Source organism: Rhipicephalus microplus, chromosome 9 (assembly GCF_043290135.1).
Source record: "Rhipicephalus microplus isolate Deutch F79 chromosome 9, USDA_Rmic, whole genome shotgun sequence".
NCBI lineage: Eukaryota > Metazoa > Arthropoda > Arachnida > Ixodida > Ixodidae > Rhipicephalus > Rhipicephalus microplus.
The window spans coordinates 47,059,019-47,079,086 of NC_134708.1; the positions used below are offsets into that span (position 1 = coordinate 47,059,019).

The 20,068-nt window shown below is 49.0% G+C and overlaps 2 protein-coding genes across 6 annotated transcripts in view; one reads left to right on the forward strand and one right to left on the reverse strand.

Annotated features, from left to right (window-relative positions):
• The window catches only part of AdamTS-A (ADAM metallopeptidase with thrombospondin type 1 motif A), a 439,465-nt gene that overhangs the window by 259,542 nt on the left and 159,855 nt on the right, over nucleotides 1-20,068 (forward strand). The gene's annotated exons all lie outside the window — the stretch shown is intronic.
• Nucleotides 1,747-6,342, reverse strand: LOC119165017 (cullin-3). The gene has a single exon (XM_075873567.1). It carries the CDS (start codon nucleotides 5,926-5,928, stop codon nucleotides 3,667-3,669), a length of 2,262 nt encoding a protein of 753 aa, XP_075729682.1. The 5' UTR covers nucleotides 5,929-6,342; the 3' UTR covers nucleotides 1,747-3,666.

A 20,068-nucleotide genomic window follows, 5' to 3' on the forward strand; every position in this document is an offset into this window, starting at 1 on the left:
CCTAATAATATTTTGAAGGTGGGGTTTACATCCGTAAACCAGGATGTCATTGCGAGACACTCGGCAACGAAGGTCTGCGGAGATTTCGGTCAGCCTATAGGTTATCTAACGCGCGCATAATTAAAAGCACGCTGCCTTCTAGCATTTTGTACCCACTGAAATGCACGGCGTGGCCGGAATGCGATTCCGGCACCTTGTGGTCAGCAGCCGAGCAGTGTAACCGCTGTATCATAATCACCGTGGGTTGAAACAGAAAGCGAATGAAGATGTGCAAGTCGGGGCATTGCCGCTCCCTTAGAGCGTTTCCTCCTCCGCATTCGGTAGTGCAGGAAAGAAAACTGTCGCGTGTGCTTCCAAAAGGAGAAAGTAAACGGCCCACGCGGCGGTGTAGCCAAACGGGTCGGCGTCGTGGTCGGTGCGAGACTGGCGCCCGGCTGGGCAGGCGTGACAAAACGTCCACTTTCGATGCTTCGGTCGCGGTGGCTTCTTTCTGCGCCGTTCCCAGCTCGTTCGCCCACCGACGTCGATTTGATTTCGACTGCGAGGCGGTGGTGGGAAGGAGCGTGTACAAACGCCGTAGCTTTGTGGTTTAAGGAGATAGCCGGTGGGTGACAGAGAAAAAGAACTAAACAGAAAAAAGGCCGACAGAGAGGAGGTGTTACAGGGGTTTGAAAAACAAACAGGAATACCGGAAGTACCGCCTGGAGTGTGCGTTCTCCGACGACTAGCAGTCAGAACGTGTAGCCCCTAGCGCTGCCTCCGCTGTGCCAGTCTAGCGTAGTAAAGCGTGGGCAAGTTAGACTGAATAGTAAAGCCTCCGGAGCGTGGGTGCATGAATCACACAGTGGCCGAGGGTTCGTTTCGAGCAGCTGCGGTCCTTCGCATCCGGAAAGACGTGCTCCCCACAGATACACAGGGATATGTATTGCCCGCCCGTTTGTATACCCTGTTTTGACGTATTCGGCTTTCACCCGCAACGAGTGTTATCGACGGTCGACACGGACCGCGCCGTCAAGTTTCGGAAGCTTCGCGACTGTCCGAGTTAGTTTGGTTGAGATTGCGCGCCGGACCCGAATAGTCAAGTTTATTGGAGATCTCGCTTATGCGAGCGCCAGCCATGACGCCGCTGGCTGGTTCGATGGCTTGAGGTCGCTGGTTCGATCCTGGCGGTGGCGGCGGCGGTCGCATTTCGATGAAGGTGTGGCAGTTCGGGCTTGTTGGTATGGACATGACGATAGTTATAGCGCGAGAACAGAACGACGACAGAGATACTTGTCTCTACGTCGTCGTTCTGTTCTCGAGCTATAACTATCGATGTAGGCGTAATGGTAGAGTCCCGCGTGCTATGTGGTGTCAAGGCACGTTAAAGATCACCAGGGGGTCGAAATTTCTGCAGCACTTCACCACGGCGTCTCCGATAATAATATCGTGGTTTCGTGGCGTATTATTATTATTATTATTATTATTATTATTATTATTATTATTATTATTATTATTATTATTATTATTATTATTATTATTATTCGATGACTGGTGTATATATAAGAGGACGCGTTCCACCGCTGACCAGATTACTCGACGGCCGACCAGTCTTCTCGCCGCTATCACTGCTCAGTGTGTATCGCTTGAAGTTCGAGGTTTTATATTCCGGCCGCGAGTTCGCCCAAATATAAGAGCTTCGTATTTCACAGTCTTTACGTAGCCTTTCACACCGTCAAAACCACGTGACGTTTGAAGTAAGTTCAGTTCGCGGCCGTTCGATTTAATACGACGTCACGACCGGCCGTATGTTGCGCGCACGTTTTCACGGTATACGCGTCACGCTACGCGGATGCGTCGTTGTGTCGCGTTACGCATCAAACCACGTCGCGGCGCTTCAATAGAATGCCGCTGTACGGTGTAAACGCGTCCGCACATTGACACGCCTCGGCGGGTTTATTCTCACGGGTGTGTTGCCGGCGTCGCGTTCCGACCGGCACATACGTGAACCTTGACTAATGTTGTTACCTTTACGGCCTTGCCACAGTTTGGCGTCGGCTACGGGCACGCTTGTTGCGGCGGCCCCTTTGCGCTGACGTGTGTCGACGTCAACACAGGGCGCTTGGTCTCCAGTGCGCAACACTCTCCGACTTTCGCGAAGCTCGCGCCAGCTGAATTGACGGCAACGTGCGCAGATATTCTGGCGACAAACATAAAATATTAAAGAAAAATTAGGGGATCCTTATGTTTCGATCGCCTTGAGAATCGAACGCGAAACCAATATGTTGTCCCTAGAGCGTACTTCAACCACTCAGTGCATATTTTTATTACCTGATGTTACTCGATAAATTCAAACTGTTGATTACTACAATGCAATCGATAAAGTTTAAAATGCGGTGTGTCCGAGAAGGTTTTGCATGTGGCTGCATCTTCTGTAAACGGGGCAGCATGCGTCAAACGACGAGCACTTATGCGCGTGTGAAATGTTTTCGAATGTGATGTGCACCCACTGCGTGAGTTTCGTTGTTACGGGCTTGTGTTGTTACTGTGGCATGTGTTACGCGCAGACCTTGAGTTTTGCTCTTTGCGGCGACAGTTGTGATGAGATCAGAACGCGGGTCACTGGCGGCACCGTAGTTGCCCGCCGCCGCCGCCAGTGTACGTAACCAGTATCGCAAGAAAAAAAAAACGAAACACCAAGGGCACAGTGAGATTCCAACCAGGGTCAACTGGGTGCCAGCCCAGTATTCTACCACTGAGCCACGCTAGTGCTCAAATATAGTTCCCCAATTCGCCTTACGAAGGCTCGATGTCGGGAAAGTAATCGCGTTAACATGATTAATAAAAAAAGTTTTAAAACTTCAAAGGAACAACCAGGCGTCACACAATGTGAGTTGCTTAACGGGTGGGTCGTACTATGCTCCAACTCGTCACAAAAGCTTGTTCTTGATCAGCTTGTGGCGCATACCCACTTCAGGCACAATTCTTTATCGTCGTGAGCCGGCCACTGCATAAAAGAAATGCACAAAATTCCCAGCGAGTCTGTAGCGGATGCCACGCTTCACCGAAGAACGAACAAAGATAGCATAGTGAATGCCGGCCTACTATACACAAAAATTAGAATTAGTTACGGCGTAGTAGTCACCCAGCAAGTGTGCTTGTAGCAGTTACCCAAATCAGTGTTTAGAAAAGGCTTTGAAAGGCCGCTCTTCCAGCTTTCGTTGCGACTTTGCTGCACGTTACGTGCAGGCCTGGTGTTTTTTTTTTTTTTCAGATACCTTACTCGCTTGTCCTGTACTTCTCATATAAACTAGCACGTGCTCAATTCCCTTGTAGGGATTGGCATAGTTTTTTTCTGGGATAAAACAACTTCTAGGTATATTTTTCTACGGAACCGCGCAACTCCGTTTCACAATTCGTTAGGCGGTGCTTCTAGCGATATACAAAATACGGCAGTATACAACGAATACACAGCGGGTGAATAGCGAGTATCGCCAAAACATAATTCTTACAGCACGCAGAGGAAATCGCTCGTGGAATTCGTTTATTTCTCTGGAGGCGAGGAATTTAGGGGTTACTACGTGGTAGAAGGGCTGGAGTCGCACATTGTGCTGTAATAAAAGGCGTATCGTGTTCGCCACTGTGCTGGTTGCACATAAGATCTCACTTCAATAACACTGCCGCTCTTTAAGGCACGTAGTTATAGACGTTCTCGTTGTCGGGGTCCCGCTCCAGATAAACCCTCTCTACGAGAGCGTCAACTCTGGCCTTGAACGCAGTGGCACTGGGCGTGTACGTGCCTTGCAGCAAACTCGTCACCTCGGCGAAGAGGTCGCCGTACGTCATTTTCAGGCGCGCCTTCATCACCCTCACTATGGCCGCTTCCAGCGCGTACCTCCGGTCTTCGTCAATGTTGACCACCGCTCGACTGTTCATCGTCGCGGATGTCCTACTACGCGGCGTCGACTCAAGTTTGACTTTCTGCGAACCAGACGTGAAGGATTCGTTGACGGCGAAAACGTCGCCGTTCCCGATCTCGCTCGAGGCGGGCGTCTTGGTCAGCACCGGCTCGGAGGCTGTGTTCGTGCACAGCGAACGAAGCGCTCGAACCAGGCTCGTTTCGGGCATGTTTGTCTCCAAGACGATGTCTTCGTACGCTATTCGCTCGTAGTGGTTGAACAGCATCAGCACGCACATCTGGTACGTCGACACTTGGATGATGTAGGTTCGCGGACGAAGCTCCTCGGTCGATGTGCTCGCCGCCTGGGACGTTGAGGGCTCGCTCGTCGGCCCGTAGAACACGGCGCTCATATCGGCCCTGCCAAGGTGCGGTTGCAGGTTGAGCTGTCTGCCGCCATGCTTCGCCAGATAGAACCTCCGGAACGTTTGGAAAACGCTCCACGGGGTGGTGGGAATACTGCTCAGTTGCGTGACGGCCGCCAAGGGCCAGAAGCCAGTCGTGAGTACGCGAACGTTTACGTCGATTCCGCGCATGTCTATTCCGCAAGAGGAAATGGCCTCTTTGAACTCCTTCATCACGTCACTCGAAGTGTGCATGTCCTTAAGCATGGCTTCCATCTTGGAGGTGAATAGACAGCCGCATTCTTTCCTGAGCTTGGCGACCATTGCCTTCTCTGTTTCGTTCGAGGCGCTCCTGTCGAGCAGCAGCCGCTTGGCCAGACGCTGCTTGTAGTGCCGCTCGAAGAGGTCCTTGTCCTGCAAAGGTCGAAATAACGCCATAACTTGGTCCAGGAGCTGGCCAATCTCCTGCTTTGTCTTGTTCCTGATTTCTTTTCGCATCACGTCGTCCACGAATGCAGCCAGATGCTCGGCCGATTTGTTAGTCAGACTGAGTATGTACTTAAAGTCAGTGGCGACTACCTGCTTGGCCGCTTCATCGTCCTCGAAGCAGTGCTGAACGAGGTAGTCGAAGCGGTTTTTCAGGTCCATTAATGGAGGTATCAGGCTCCCTGAGTCCAGGTGCTCGTTCACGGTAGATCGTCCTAGATTCCGTAGGTACTTGCTGACGCAGTCGAGCAAAGTTTTGACGCCGCCTTGCACGCACTTCAAGAACCGAAACATCCGAGCAAGGTCGTCGTTCATCTGGTTTGCGAGCATGCGCTCTACGCCAGAGTCCTCCATGTTCACGATGGCCTTCACGTGCTTTCCGACGAGCTCGTTCTGCACCACCTGCACGACAGGAACCACGGTGGAGTCGTGCAGGCAGTGTTTCGCCCTCTCCGACTCTTCGTGAACGTGTTGCTCGACTTGGGCAACGTACTCGGAAGCGTCCTTGGTGTCGATGTAGACTAGTGCCCGTGCGGCGTAGAACTGGGCCGTCTCGGCTAGAAAGAACACTTGGAAATCTTCTTCGTAGACCGAGGTGGAACCGAGTCCCAAGGCTACAAGCATTTCGCACGCCTTCTTCAGCGAAGCCCTGTCCACCGACTCGCCTTCGCGTTCCGCCTTCACCATGCCGAGCATTGTATCCCGTAGGCGGTCCCGCACGTCGGCGTAGCGCGCCACCTCATCGCGGAAAAGCAGGACGCCCGCCTTGCCGACGCTGTCGAAGCCGCTCCTGGGCACGTATGCGATGTCCAGGTACCTTACAATATCGCCGATCATTCTCATGCTCGTCTGGTGGGCTTCCCAGGCGTGGATAAGCGTCTGTAAGAAGTCGTCGTCGACTGCCTTCAACACGAGGGCGCGTACTTTGTTGACGAGATGCTCCGCCACGGCTTCGCGAAGTCCGCGGTAGAGGCGTTCCCCTTCGTTTTGTGCCACCATGGTGAATGCGGCTCTGTACAGATCGTCGAAGCGTTGGCTAGTACTCTGCCGCTCTTGTATCTCGTCGAAGGCGTTCCGCAGCCGCAGCCAGAGTTGCTGGACGCGGCCGTCGTCCACCTGCTGCACAGCCCTGATGACGCGAACTGCCTTGGCGTTTTTCATGACGGAGGGCCGGTCCACGGGGTCTATAGCTGGCTTAGGTCTCGCTCCTCGCGCTCGCCTTTTCGTCTTCCTTCTTCTTGTCCGATAAATCGGAGCTGCTTTTCTGTTAGCCTTAATAAGCTAGCGAATAAATGAATGAGAGATTGAAGCGTTTATTTGCAGATTGACAAGACCCGTGGTTTAAAAAGGGGGGGGGGGGACGCGCACAAAAATAAAGAACCGTGTGTAATCAATCTGACCATTCTCTTGTCCTTATTCAGCGAAGCAAAATGAATGTTTTTGCATTAACTAGTGGGATTTCAGCCGGTCTTCTGTAGTGGGCAGGTACTGTGCAGTGTGTAGTGAGAAGCAAGTGACACCGGAGAAGTCGCATAGTTTCGCAGGTCAGTGTGACAGCAGGTGTTATAAACAAGATTAGAAGTTCCCCTTTGTTTGGGTTCAAAAATATGTTCAACCACAGAAAAAAAAACAAGGTTGAATGAGTACTTTCTTCATTCGTATTGGTAGGTGGTGAAGGCGGTAATATTACGTGGAGCAGAAGCGCGTATTATGCCTGGTTGGCTGTGGGAGATGAGTGGGACATCATTTGGGAGATGATTTCAACTCCAACCAAAAGTTTTTGAAGTGTTTGGTCATATCTTTGTTTCTTGTACCAAGGAAATCTATGTTATTATCATCATCATACTGGTCGATAGCGGTTTAGCTCGTCCGTCAAATTGGAAATGAAAAAAAAATCTGATGCTCTGCTTCCGAATTATATAGACGTGGGCTCATTCGCCCCTTTGCAAAACCTACTGTTTTCCACTTGACCTTTATCGGCAAGTATTCGGCTTTAACCTTTTTTTTTTTCATGATTTGAGGCGTATATAGTGGGTTGAAAGTATACTTGTAGTGTAGACTCATAGAGAGCTTATACAATGGAGGCTCTAGAACGGCAGCTTTTTGAGGTCTAGCTGCGACTTTTCTGGGTGCTCCGTACAGGCCTGGCGTTTTTTCGTTCGGGAACAGGGATCTTTTTGCGCCGATTTTGCGGACCGCGAAATAACAAAGAAAAGAAAGGAAGCTAGACGTGACGTCGCCGTCCCATCCGGCGTCCTCGCCGTTGGAGGGTCTGGCTTTTGGGGTTTTTATTTTTTTTTTCGTCCTACAACAAGGCCGTCTGTGTCCACCGTTCGATGGCGCCTGTCTGCCGCGAAGGCGGAGCCGGCTGTGTCATCTGCACAACGGGGGTTTTCGCGATGATCGTGACAATAAGCGGAAAAGTTGCCGGCTCCCTTTGACTTTGGTTAAGGACGCCGTGGACGAAAGAAAGCCTATGCTCTGAGAGGGGATCTTGACTTCAACCGCTCTCAACTCAATTAACTTTAATATGCACTGGTCCGCACTCCAGGCAACCGATGCATTCTTCGTTCACATTCGAGCCACCTGATCGATTTTTGATTCGCGTCTAATTACATTTTAATTCACGTAGTTAACTTCAATTTGCGGTAGTTAACGTTCAAGTCACTCAATTCACTCTGGTACAACTTTAGTGACAACCAGCAGATCATTAGGCCGAGGAAGGTATAGGGGCTCTTAATTGTGCTCTTTTATGTGTATTGCAGTAATTGCAATATAAAGGCAAATTAAGTAATGTGGACGAAGCCTTAAGTTATTCCCGGTGGGTACCTCCCTGCTGCTGTCTTTCTTCCAAGTCCATAACTGCGAAGCTTTCGACATGGAGAGCTAAATCCCATTGCTTCTAGGTTAGGCGAATCTGTAAGCCTCGTACTGTCCTACGCACGCTAATTTATTTTTTTATTTTTATTTACATAATACTGCCGGCCCAGTGAAGGGCCCAAGCAGGAGGGACGTATTTACAAAGCTCGTAATATGGACAACAGAAGATCAATAACATGAAAAGCGCGAAGAATAAGGACATAACTCAAACAATGAATAAGAAAGAACATTTAACACTTTAACAATACAGGTCAAGATACAGTATGTTCAATTGAGTCTATGCTATTTATGAATAATGCAGGTAATTGATTCCATTCGGTTACAGTGCGCGGGAAAAAGGAGAACTTGAAAATGTTAGTTCTAGCATTGAAAGGCGTTAGAGAGTCGGCATGCCGGTGTCTTGTTCTGCGAGCGGTGAGTGGTTGGGTGTATTGTTCTGGTCTCATTGGCAATACGTTATTCTTAAGAGATAAAGAAATTTTAATCTTTGGATTTTACGTCTTAGTTCTAAGGTTGGTATGTTATGGTCTCTCATGAGTTGGGTTGGGGAATCGCTCGAACGGTATTTAGAGTAAACGAAAGGTCTAATGTGAAGGCGAAAGCCCCAAATTCCTCATCAAATCCACAATTGGGAAGCGCATAATTCTGTGTTTACTTTTGTGTGCTAGCGGCCCAATTACGGATACGTTCCAACTCACCTGCCTTTCAGTTCTCGGTCACCTAACTTGAAAAATCGACTGCCTTCGTCACTACCAGACGTCGCCGTGACGTCATATGATGACGTCGTGATTTGCGTTGACTCTGATCTTGGAGGTAGCACGAATTCCCGTAGGCTCACGTCGAATTTCGCACTACCTCTGATCCTGGAGGTTGTGGTAAATCCTGTCGGAGGTCGAACGCTTTCAGCGAGAAGGAGGGGAAGGAGGGTGATGAATACACTGACTGAGAAGAAGATGAAGTTGCCTTTTGCTTTCAAGTCGTACATATAAGCCATAATCGTCACCATGATCAAGTCGTTTTAGGCGAATGCATAAGGAACGCTGTGGGCTCTCTTTTTCATTGATTATTCTAAGAAACTCGATCTATGTTCGATGGCGCCAGTCTGTTCAGTGAAGCGTCATTGCGGTTCAGTCTCTCTACGTAGCCCAGCCGGGGCAGTTCGCAGTGATAAAGCCCGCCAGTAGAGCGTCGCGCAGCACTTATTTTAGCTGCAGGCTCGCTATTATGTTTCTTGACTCTGCCCACTTCTCTCCAGTGAATCAGAGATCCCACCCCGGCACACGAAGCTCCCGCGTATGACTCAAAGATGGCCACCAAGCCAGGAGGAAACGGAAAAAAACCCCCGGATCTTATCTCCTCGTTACCCGTCTCGGCATTGAACAGTGTCGCTTTACACTGGAACGTCACACAGTCTTCTCGTTGCGCGCACTGCGTGTCGTAATTCTTCAGTGCGACCCAGTAATGGAACGCAGAGAAGACGTGCACGCTGTTAAAGCCCATTAATCAATGTCCCAGTGACGAGGACTCATTTTGTGACGCGTTAAAAAAAAAGGCAAGGGCCCTTCTGCTTATCTGTGCGCTTGTGCAAGGGGAAAGATTGTGCAGAGTCGGTGTGTATGAGTCGTCGTACTTGCGAAATTTCCGAGAAAGCGAAAGGTTTAATGTGCGCAGTTTTTTTTTTTTAATACGTGGTGCTCGTATTCGCGGTGCCGTCACGATTGCTAAGCTGCTCTAGCGATCAGCATGCTTTATACAGCTTGACACTTTGTGAACGGTGAAAAATAGAAAGAAAGAAGGAATTGTTTTGAATGTTAATTAGCTTTCTTTCTTTCTTTCTTTCTTTCTTTCTTTCTTTCTTTCTTGTGCTCCTCCTCTTTTATTGTAAGGTTACCTTCACCGTGCGCTTCGGCGTACTGTGGCAAAGCATAACCACGGTGAAACGAAAACAATTTCGCGTGAAAGGGGCGGCGTCAGATCCGTACTTTTTTCAGTGTTATCACCCATATTGAAGACCGAGACACTAGTAATCACTGTTGTTATCAGGTGCCGTTGCCGTCTGGTGCTGGTAGCGTTTCAACACAATTAAAGGTAATCATATTGTGGAGGTATAAGGCGATGATCTTTCTTGCCTTCGAAGAGAAATAGTCGACAACATTTGTTACAAACGAGGAAATCGAATATTGAGAGAGATGATGCCGAAGACCTGACGGTGTTTGGGCGTCGACCGTTGACAGCGCTCAGGGTTCATTTTTTTTTCGTTCATTTTTACCTCTTATGCTAACTATAAAAAACAAATGTACTCCTAGTATAATAATAAAAAAAGTTTGGATGATTCCGCTGTTCACAACGCGTTGTACGCGTCGCAAAAGAAGCGAAATTTCTCGCCTATGCAATGGCGTCGCTCCAAACAGCCACACACAATACAGAGAAGGGTTTGCTGTGCAGAGCTCTGGGTCAATTTCTCTAGCATTTGCGTACAGTGCAAAGTCTTGGTTGAAAAAAATGTCAAACGTGAAACTGTTACGCATCGTTTCTATCGGTGACTTTTTTGTCCTCCGCTATAACTTTCCTTCCCTGTCCCCTTCCGCAGTGCAGTAAGGTTCCCAGATGAAACAATCTAGGGGATTACAGTGCGGGTTAGCCTACCTGGCTAAGCGCTGCTTTTAACACCCTGCCTCTTTTTTATTCTTATTTTATATCACTCGGTAAAAAGAGGGTACTGCGTGAAAACAGCAAGGCAGAGTGCATCCTCGCCCTATAGCTGCGGTCGGTTCATTTCTGCGTAAAGTTCTTTCCATATAAAGAATATTTTCTCCATTTTCTGGTTTTACATTCCCGCGTGTTGTGATCGGAGACGATTATGCCAAATGTGTCTTCTGCCCCCCCCCCCCCCCTTCACTTTCTAACGCACACACAGATCCCTGCCTCTGACGCTTTTGGACTTGCTCCTCAAGGCAGGAGTGCCGATAAAAGCTCAGATAACAAGCTGTCTAAATAGAAGCGGCTGTAGCCAACCACGTAAGTGCTCTTAGTAAGCTGTTAAGTGCTATTCCAGCTCCTCCATTATAATAATAATAATAATAAAAAATCTAATGGCCGTGCCGAAATCGAAGGCGACATCTCGGACATTAGGACAGTGCGAGCCCCTCGGTGGAAAGCGTCAAGTTGCTATCGAAAGTGACAAGAGGCGGAAATAAAAGAAGATAGAAAAAAAAAAAACTGGTGCACGATTGGGGCGTCCAGCAGCGCGGAGGTGCACCTCTATCTCGCATGCGACCAAGAACGCGATCCTTATCCGTTCTCGAGGAGGGATCGCATTAGCCCTCGAAAAGTGGGCTAATGCGACGCCGTGCGGCGTTGCCTTTAAAGGACCAACAACGCGCCGAGCCGTGCTATGCGGTGGTCGGCGGGGCTCCTTGGAGGGATGCGTCTGCCTTTCTTATCTCGCACGTACCGGAATGCTTTCGTCTTCGCGGGCCTATCGTCCGTCTGGCGGCGTTGTGGACGCTCGCTTTTCTTTCTTCGCTTCTCGTTCGCGATAACGTATCTTAGCGTACGCGCGCCTCCAGATTTGGGACCCGTGAACGGCCAGCCGCGGTGTTCTCGCTTACCGTATGAGCTCGTATATTACCCTACCCGTCACAGTGGTCTTTGGTTATATGGTACTCCACTGCTCATCCGCAGGTCGCGCGATCGAATCCCAGCCAAAGGGACCGCATTTCGATGCAGCCCGAATGACAAAGACCTGTACCCGAAAGAACCCTAGCTGGTTGCAATTTTAGGAGCCCCCAGCTACAGCGTCCCTCATAATTATATCGTGATTTGCAGATGTAAACCCCTACATCTGTCATTAAGGCCTGCGATGCGTCATCAAGCAAGAAAATTGACCGTCGATGGCGTCAACGCGAGTGATGCAAAAAAAAAAAAAAGCAATATGCCATGATCTCACCGCGTGACGTCATTATGAGGTCACTGGTTGCATAAATTTGTGACATAATTCTCACGTCCCAAATGACGTAACTTGACGTGATCGTTGCTTTTTGCTTTACGTAACGTGACGTCGTATGATGGTATCATCACACGATATCACCGCTTTGTCGTGTGTGTTTCAATCATGGAGGCAATACTAAAGCAGGTAAGGTGCCGAAAGCTTGCAACGCCTCTGATCTTGAAGGCAATACAAGACCACGTTGGTGCAGAGAGGTTTCGGGGGGGGGGGGGGGGGCGATGGATACTCTGCAAATGAAAGAAATGCGATGGTGGTTTTCGCCTTAGTCATCTTAGGCGAATGCGTATAAGGAACCCTCTCAGATTTTATTACTCCTACACTCTAACAAAGAAATGGAGTATTCGGGGAGTAGTTCTGCCATGAAACAACAATCGTCAACCGACTTTCTCGCGTTTCCTTTCTTGAAAACGCGGTGCTGGTCACTTCCTGTCAAGAATGCTATGCCATTCTGATAACGTGCGCGACATTAGCGACCGCGAACTACTGTAACCGCGGTGATATAATGCGAGGAAAGTGCTCGAAGTAGATGATGATTATTTTGTGGCAGAAACACTACCCAAATACTCGATTTTGCTAGAGTATATGTTACCTCTAAATCATTCAGAAAGAGGTGTGGGCAGGGTATGACGCGAGAAGGTGGCGAAATGGATTGTCATCTCCCAGAAAAGGACCGTGTGAAGAGCGCTGAAAGAAAGGCGGGCTAATGGAACTGAGACGTTGCGGTGATAACGTGGCCACAGTTGTAGCGCAGGACTGGGTTACTTGGAGAAATGAGGGAGGGACCTATAGTGCTGCACTGGGCGTTGTGTTTCTCCTGGTGAGTGTCTGCCAGGATTTATTGAACGATGGCTACACGTTGGGGCATTGCTACAGTGTGAATGACCGTACGTTCCTCCTTACATGATGCGTTTGTGGAGTCTGTGAGGAGCTTTCAGATAAACAAAGAAATTAGTTATGGATAGTGTTAGCCACGCGTTGGTATGCTAATTGTTGGTGGTGACGTATACTATCAGAAGACGTCGCCTATACTGGGCTAATGTTGCTGACAGTTGGCTGAATTATTGAGAGTGTTGCATAATGTCGAATAATGTCGATGTCAGTTGCAGTGGCGAGCGTTTGGCATCGTTCGCATGAATCCAGTTACTATATACCACTTCAGCTACTGTGTGAACAACCAACCTGTATTGATGTGCCTGGACTTTTTTTTTTCTTCTTGTCGCGCGATCTACTCACTGTTGTGTGATCTCTTCGGCATATGTTTTGAAGGCGAAGTATTGCGGTGACCTATAGCTCAGCGTCCTTGAAATAAACCCGTAGTTAGCACACTGAAAAAAAAAAAAACACTGGTTGCATTGCTCCCTTAATACGCGCGAGCTTTGTCTTAGCGGCGTTCGCATGCGCTTTAAAGGGAAGCTTGAATTTCGGCGTAGCGGTTCTGTCTTTGACGCATCGACAGTGGGAGCTCGGCCTTAGAGTCGTCTTAGCGATAGTGTATAAGAAGTCCTGAGGATTTTCACACGTCTGAAACTTGTTAGTTTATGCGAGAGAAAGGGAATGACGTAAACGAACATCGTATACGCTGTCGTACTAGCCATGTTTGCTAATATCTTTCCGTAAAACAACGGCATCGGACGAAGTCAAAATGTGCGCAACGGGGACGCGCATGCACACGGATGAACAAGGTTGTCGGTTTGTTTTTTATCACTTTTAGGTGTGAAACGACAGCTTAGGGCTCGTATTTCGCACTTCGCGTGGCCTGCGGTTAGCAACAGTGGCGCAACACATGTTGTGTCTGCGATGCGGATTTCCATGTGTGCGCAGTGTCACTGACATGCACACAGGGGGCGACGTCTATATGTGTGGGTGTTGGGGGGGGGGGGGGGTGTTAGAGGACCCTGGGGATTAAATGGCGCTTGCGTCGACATTTGCTCAGCACTGGAAATAGAACACCAGTTCGTGAAATGGTACACCCTGAGCGTACTATGTCAGTACGCGCTGCAGTTTCATGTCGCACAGCTGGAGCGCCTTGTCGAGTAAAAGTTTATGAATGCCTTGTTGCCTAGGGAGTCCTAGAGGATCGGCGTCGTAGTACAGTGCGTGCTTTCGAAACGCTCTTGATATGACAAACAAATAAAAACAAAACAAAGAGGCGAAAACGCTCATATGCCGTTGCATATAAGCGCTCATTTGGGCGAAAGGCTTGAATGCCTCGCGGGCCAAGAGGCTTTACGAGATTTGGTGAGACCTGACAAAACTTTGCCATACCTTGTCTGTGATGTAGTCAACACGAGTGGCTAAAAAAAAACAGTATCCACAGTCGGTCAAACGTCAGAAAAAGCATAAACGAATGGAAGCGTTTCTGTCTGCGTGTCAAAGGTACGTGGCATGCAATGTCACGTGCCGTCAGCTGATGATGTCATTAAATGATGAGCACGTGGCATACTCGTTTAGCCAAAGATGAGCCTATTTCGGAGCCCACGCAATGCCACGCTATGTGCAGAAGCCTTCTGTGGAAAGAGGGGGAGGTCGACACGATCGACTGTGAACGGAAAGAACGCTATACACTGCATGGCAGCGCACACGGGGTGAATGCGCGAAAACGAAACATTTGTTTTGCTTTGATTCCGTCATTTCACCAGGAGTGCGCCGCCATACTTTATAACGGTCGTACAAGGAGGATAATGTTTTTTTATATATAATATACTTCCCGCCTCACCTCAAGCCCAATCGGGCCCAGTCCGTTAAATGGCGGCAATTACAAACAGGCACCGATACTAATCTCGCAATTCTGAAACACATTTACACCGATTTGTGTATGACCGATTCGTGCAAGTATTGCACTAATAGGATCACACTGGTGCATAATTTCGGAGTGTGTCCAGCAATAATTAGTAAAATAAGAGACGCGGCCTCCAATAAGCACCTTCGGGAGCGTTGGCGGACCGCGCTGCTCAGCTCAGGACTAAAAAAAAAAAAAAAACTAACTCTAAGCGATCCAGCAGGCCAAAAAAGCTGCTGAGAGACATTATATCTCGGCCGGCTCCTAGGTGGGAACGCAGTCTGAAAACCTGCAGGAAATGAATAAAGTTGTCCACTCTCTCACTCTTCCTTTTGGTTGGCCAGCTAGCACTCACAGTTGAAGAAGGGTTTTGTGTTCCACTTTTTTTCGGTGAATGCGTAAGGAACCCTGGTGTTATTAAGGCGAAAGCCTTGCGTTTCTCATAAAGCGCGACAATTGACAGGCCTCCCACGTCGGCGGCATTAACACGAGTTATGCGAGAAATCGTCACCACGCGATGACATCACAGATCGACAAATATACCCTATTTTCTGTAGGGTGATATTTATTTAATGTACTTTACTTTATAACACTGTTTATATTGCTTTACTAATGTTTCCATTGGCGTAAGTATGACACTTCCTACAATGTAGCAAAAAGTTTCTTACTTTCCTTGCTGGAAATGTTACTTGTCGAGCTACGTTTTGTTTTGCTTCGTTATCCAAGTTTCTCGTTCGTTCATTTTCTACTATTCCTATGCAAACGTGTACTTTTTTTAACCGCTTCCTGTATGGGCTTTGTCACATCCCTACAGTGTTTACAGTGACGTCACGTGCCTTGACGTTACATGATGACGTGATCCCATAATAACGTCGTGGCTCGGCCAACGGTCGGACGATCATGGAGGCAATGCAAGACGAAGTTTGGTGCAGAGAGCTTCCGCAAGGTGGCTTTCGCAGTACAGCTGTCTTGGGCGAGTGCATATAGCGTAGAGCTTCCTAAGATTTAACTAGGGGGGACTCTGGCGCTGCGATCGTTTAGCGACCATGACAATGACGGGTTGTACACGGATTTGCCTAGTTTTCGTACTTGCTGGTGGCTAATCGCTCTTGTGGCTTCGTTTACTGCCGTGTTTCGGTTTTGTTTTTGAAACAAGGAACGAACCCTTTACCATATTTGAATTGGTGAGCCTAAACGGTTAAGGTGGTGAAGCGCAATCGCCGACCATTTGCTGATTGTTGCTTCGTGTCAAATCAGCTTCAAGCCACGCGAAGCGAAGAAGAACGTAAAGTACGAAGACTAGGCAAATCTGTGTACTACCCATAATTCTCGTGCTCGCTGAAGCGCCATGCGTTGGAGCTCTCGATTGAATTCTCGATTGAGACGCCTGAATTCCATCTTGTGTAGCTGAGAGTTTTTTGAGGCCGGATGACCGTATGGAATTTTGCGTGAAGTCTTGCATGTTTCCATAAGAATCCGTCGTGAGGGACACGTATGGGTCGGGACACGTGTTTTATTAACTAGTGCTCCATCTCAGTGTTCTCGTTGCGATTGACAGAAAAGAAAACTTGGAATAGAACGCGGAACATTAAAATTCTAATCACTACGCAGTATTGTGATGAATGAAAATGCACTTCGTTGGAAGAAGCTTTTGCAGTCGACAACGTTGTGTGGCGTAGGGTTTTTCTTTTATTGCGATGTGAATTGATAAGATCATGAAATATCGTGTGCACCAACCAAACCGCTTTAATTCGTTTGCGTTTGCCCTATGCAAAACGCAAAGGTTAACAGCCCGGCATGGCGGCACTTAAAAGCCCTCCGCAAAATAGTCCATTGACTGAGGGGTTTCGACTTTATGGATGAAGAGCTGTATGCGATTTTCAAACTACGCCATCAATCTCTGGCGCGCAGTTGTTCGCTTCCGCGACGCCCTGGTTTTTTGGACAGCGACGCTTTTTCGTTGAACTGCCGGGAATCTTATTTACGTTCGACGCGAAAAGCGTTTTATCTGCGCGGCTTCACTTTCGTTCCGTTAGTCCTCAATTTATGGCTATCGTATGGACATGAAATCTATAGCGCCATTTGACGTGTATGTCTCTTGAAAGTGAATGCGCGCAATCGCGAGTTCGGGTGCTTCTTCCTATCTTTTTTTCCTTCGTTCGCGTAATCAATCGGCGAAGGGTGACGTTTCGGCAATATATATGTTCGATTCGAAACGCGTTCTTTCAGCCTGACTCGGAACTCGATCGATAGTGAAGAACATTACTCTTACACGAAGACTATAGCGGTCGCGTTGGTCGTGCCATTCATATGCGCGAAGCGGCGTCCCCTTGCATCGATAGCTTTATGCAACGCGTCTGCCGCAAATACGTCTACATCGAAACCACTCGTATAACGAAAAATCTTGTAGATTCGGTGCGCTTTGTCGCGAAGGCGCTCGGCTCTGCTGCGTTCACGTCGCAGAGCGTGCATAGATGAATCGATCGAAAAGAACTTCGATGTTCACCAATCTGAGCCATCCGTAGCGCCGACGTTGACATCGCGCTGAAGAAAGAAAATCAACATTTGACGTATTTCGTTTCGCGCATACCGCTGCGCCTAATTGTGTACGCTTCTGTACGCAGGTTTTCTGCACGACCACGCTAGAGCGTCCGTTGTGGTTGTGCTGCTGCACACCTGAAGGTCGCACTTTCGATGCCAGTCCTGGTGGTCGTGTATATCTACACCTGAGGTGAAATGTTAAGAAGCCCGTGTTTTGTGCGATGCTGGGGCACGTTAAAGAACGCCAAATGGTCGAAATTTCTAGAGCCCTTCACCACGGGGCCCCTCATAATCATATCGTATAGTTTTGGCTCCTAGAACCGAAGATATCGTTAGGATGTTTGAGAATACGGTACGCAAAGACTTCTGTTAGCATTTGTCGCCATTGGGCACGCGTCTATCCTTTTTAGGAGCCCACATTAAGTTATACTTTCTCCACGTATCCCATTTTATACGGTTTATTGGGAAGTGTTAGAATGGGGTATACACGCAAAGATGGCGTTCGTTGCTTAGGTATGCTGTTTCCGTCATTTAACGAGGGCACTCAAAGGGGATAGCGTTCGAGGTATCAGTGCATGGCGAGGAAAGCTAACGCGATGCTTTGTGCACCGTATTCCAAAAGTGCCCATTATTTAGGAGACTCAAGAGTGAGCAAACTTGTGCAACCACGCGCGATTCTGTCTAGCTGACCTGCAAAGAGGGTTAACGTTTTGAGGCAACTGTAGGTGCTGTCTGCGCACCCGCGACAAATTGACGGCGGGCCATTCGTCACCGGCAAGTACCGCTGCCAAGACTAAAGACCGCAGGGTGGCCCTGGCGACTGCTCTTCCGATTTCAAAACAGGATGGTTTATCTTCTTTCTCCGTCCCTCTTTATTTCACACTCGTAATCCGCAGCCCCTTGCTTTCAATGGGTCGCTTTTATTTCCTCAACAACGTGGCAATATACGAATCTCTATACTGCTTGTCTGTATAGTCCCACGTGTGGTCCTCCGGGGTCACGACCGTTTTTCCTGGCACCTGTGGTGTTGGCGTCGGTACGTTGAACCCTGGACGACTCGCGGACGTCGCACGCAACCTTCCTTGCGGACATCGTCCATTTTCCGTGCCACCTAAAAGAGCGGTGGCGAAACGAATGCGTTCCACCGGCACCGTTTGTCTCGGCGGCGCGCTGGAGACACCGCTCGTGCACACACGCCGCATTTGCTGCGGTCACTCGTGTGGCTCACGGTTTCTACACGGCCAGACCAGGAGGCCTCTTAGAAAACGTTGTGCGTGATCGGCATTCGGTAAGGCGGGAGCGATATACCGTCGGCGCCCGGCTTAAATAATGTGGAGCCGCTCAAGTAAATCGCTTTGGCCGTCGAACAATAAGACTGTTCCCGGCGGAACAACATCGCACCAGCGCGGAATCGAAGGGCCGGTCGACTTCGCCTGCGCCAATTGTAGACACTATTTGGCACTATAAGGAGTCACCAGTCATACAATTACTACACAGGTAACTTGACTATATAGTGTCTGCCCGCTTGCTCATCAGGGCGCTTCGCACTGTGAGCATACGTTACATGAAAACGGTTGAGCACAGGATAAGTGCGCTGCTCGAATGAAAATAGATAGCACACGTTGATCGGCGTTAGCCAGCACTAGCCAATATGTAGCCCACGTAGCTCGAAACGATGGGATTGACCAGTAATATAGGCCAGTATCAGCCAACAGCATCAATTATATAGCCAGCGTGAACCGCCGTTCGCCGCCATTCAGACAATTCCGTGTTGGGCGTATACTATAGTCGACGTTACGCAGTGACAACCAGTGCTGGTTGTGTGCGCTTGATTACGGCATGCGAGCGGTACCACCGCTTACCGTTGGTCACTGTTCCCGGTTTATAAATTGCAGGCAGCGCGGAGGGGTGCGGTAGAGGATGCGTTAACATATTCACGTACTCGCATATTATGCTGCAGAGAAGCAGTGTACATACTGGCTGGCTGCCCGTAAATTTTCGAGCCTGCAGAGCGGCGACTCGTCACCTTCTCATTCTCCGCAGTGGCCCGCAACTTCAAACGTTTCTTGCCCCTTCCGACCAATGAGAGGCCGGGGCTGTCGGCTCGTACATATATCTTGGAGAGCGTGCGCAAATGAACAACAGCTTGGAACTCATGCGTCTTCGACGTTTGCGAACTCGTTTTGCCGCCGTTTGGATGTACTGCGGTCCCTCAAGGGCTCCGTACCTTATAATGGTTTCCCGCCCTCGGCATCCACCCTTTCGCCCTCTTCTCTCTCTCTCTCTCGCCCGCCCAACGCTATGGTAGACACATTTGTACCGGTATTCCTAAAACACCTTTGGTGCCGAGTGTGTGGTGGTTGTGAAGCACCTTTCGGCGGTATACGTTCCGTTCGTCGCGGACCCGTTTCTTCCCGTCGAGCGTTCATTTGCTACAGCCCTACAACGGGTGTATAACTTATGGCTGTCGTGTCGGGCCCGACATGGCGCCGAAGCGGTTCGTATATAGATTGCCTTGTCCTCAGTTTGGTTCGGAAAACAGGCGTCGAAGATATGCGCTTCTTTCGGAACCAAGTGGCTCGAAGCATGCGTCGGAGTTTCACTTCTGTAGACAAGCGGTTGGTCGGGCTTGAGGTCACACCGTTCCAAGGGTTCCTGCTGAAAATAAATGAAGCGACGTCGAGGTCGGGGGGGGGGGGGGAGGAGAGGGGCGTGTAGTTTAACTGCGAAAGTTGCGCAACTAATCCTGGTTCAGCATGAAAATCCGGATGCGCGTTCGTTGTTATAAGACGCGTGCATTCCTCGCTCGAGAACCGTTAGTATTTCACGACTCGCTCGCCTCGATACAGTGTGTGCTTTTCGTTGCGACGTCATCGTTTTTTATCGACGTTCGAGCGGCCGATTCTGTCGCATACGAATTGGGGAATTAGCGGCCACAAGCGTGTCTCGTGAAATTGTTCATCCCTGAACGCTGGCTATAGGGATTCATGTTCGCGTGTTTTCCAACTAGCTGAAAGTTGTGCGCTTTTTGTTTGTTTTGTTCTTTTATTTAATTTTTGTTCGTCTGTTCTGCGTGGTAGTCCAATTACGTA

What these genes read in the sequence shown, in the direction of transcription:
- LOC119165017 (XM_075873567.1), bottom strand. Translation starts at nt 5,928, where the DNA reads ATGAAAAACGCCAAGGCAGTTCGCGTCATCAGGGCTGTGCAGCAGGTG.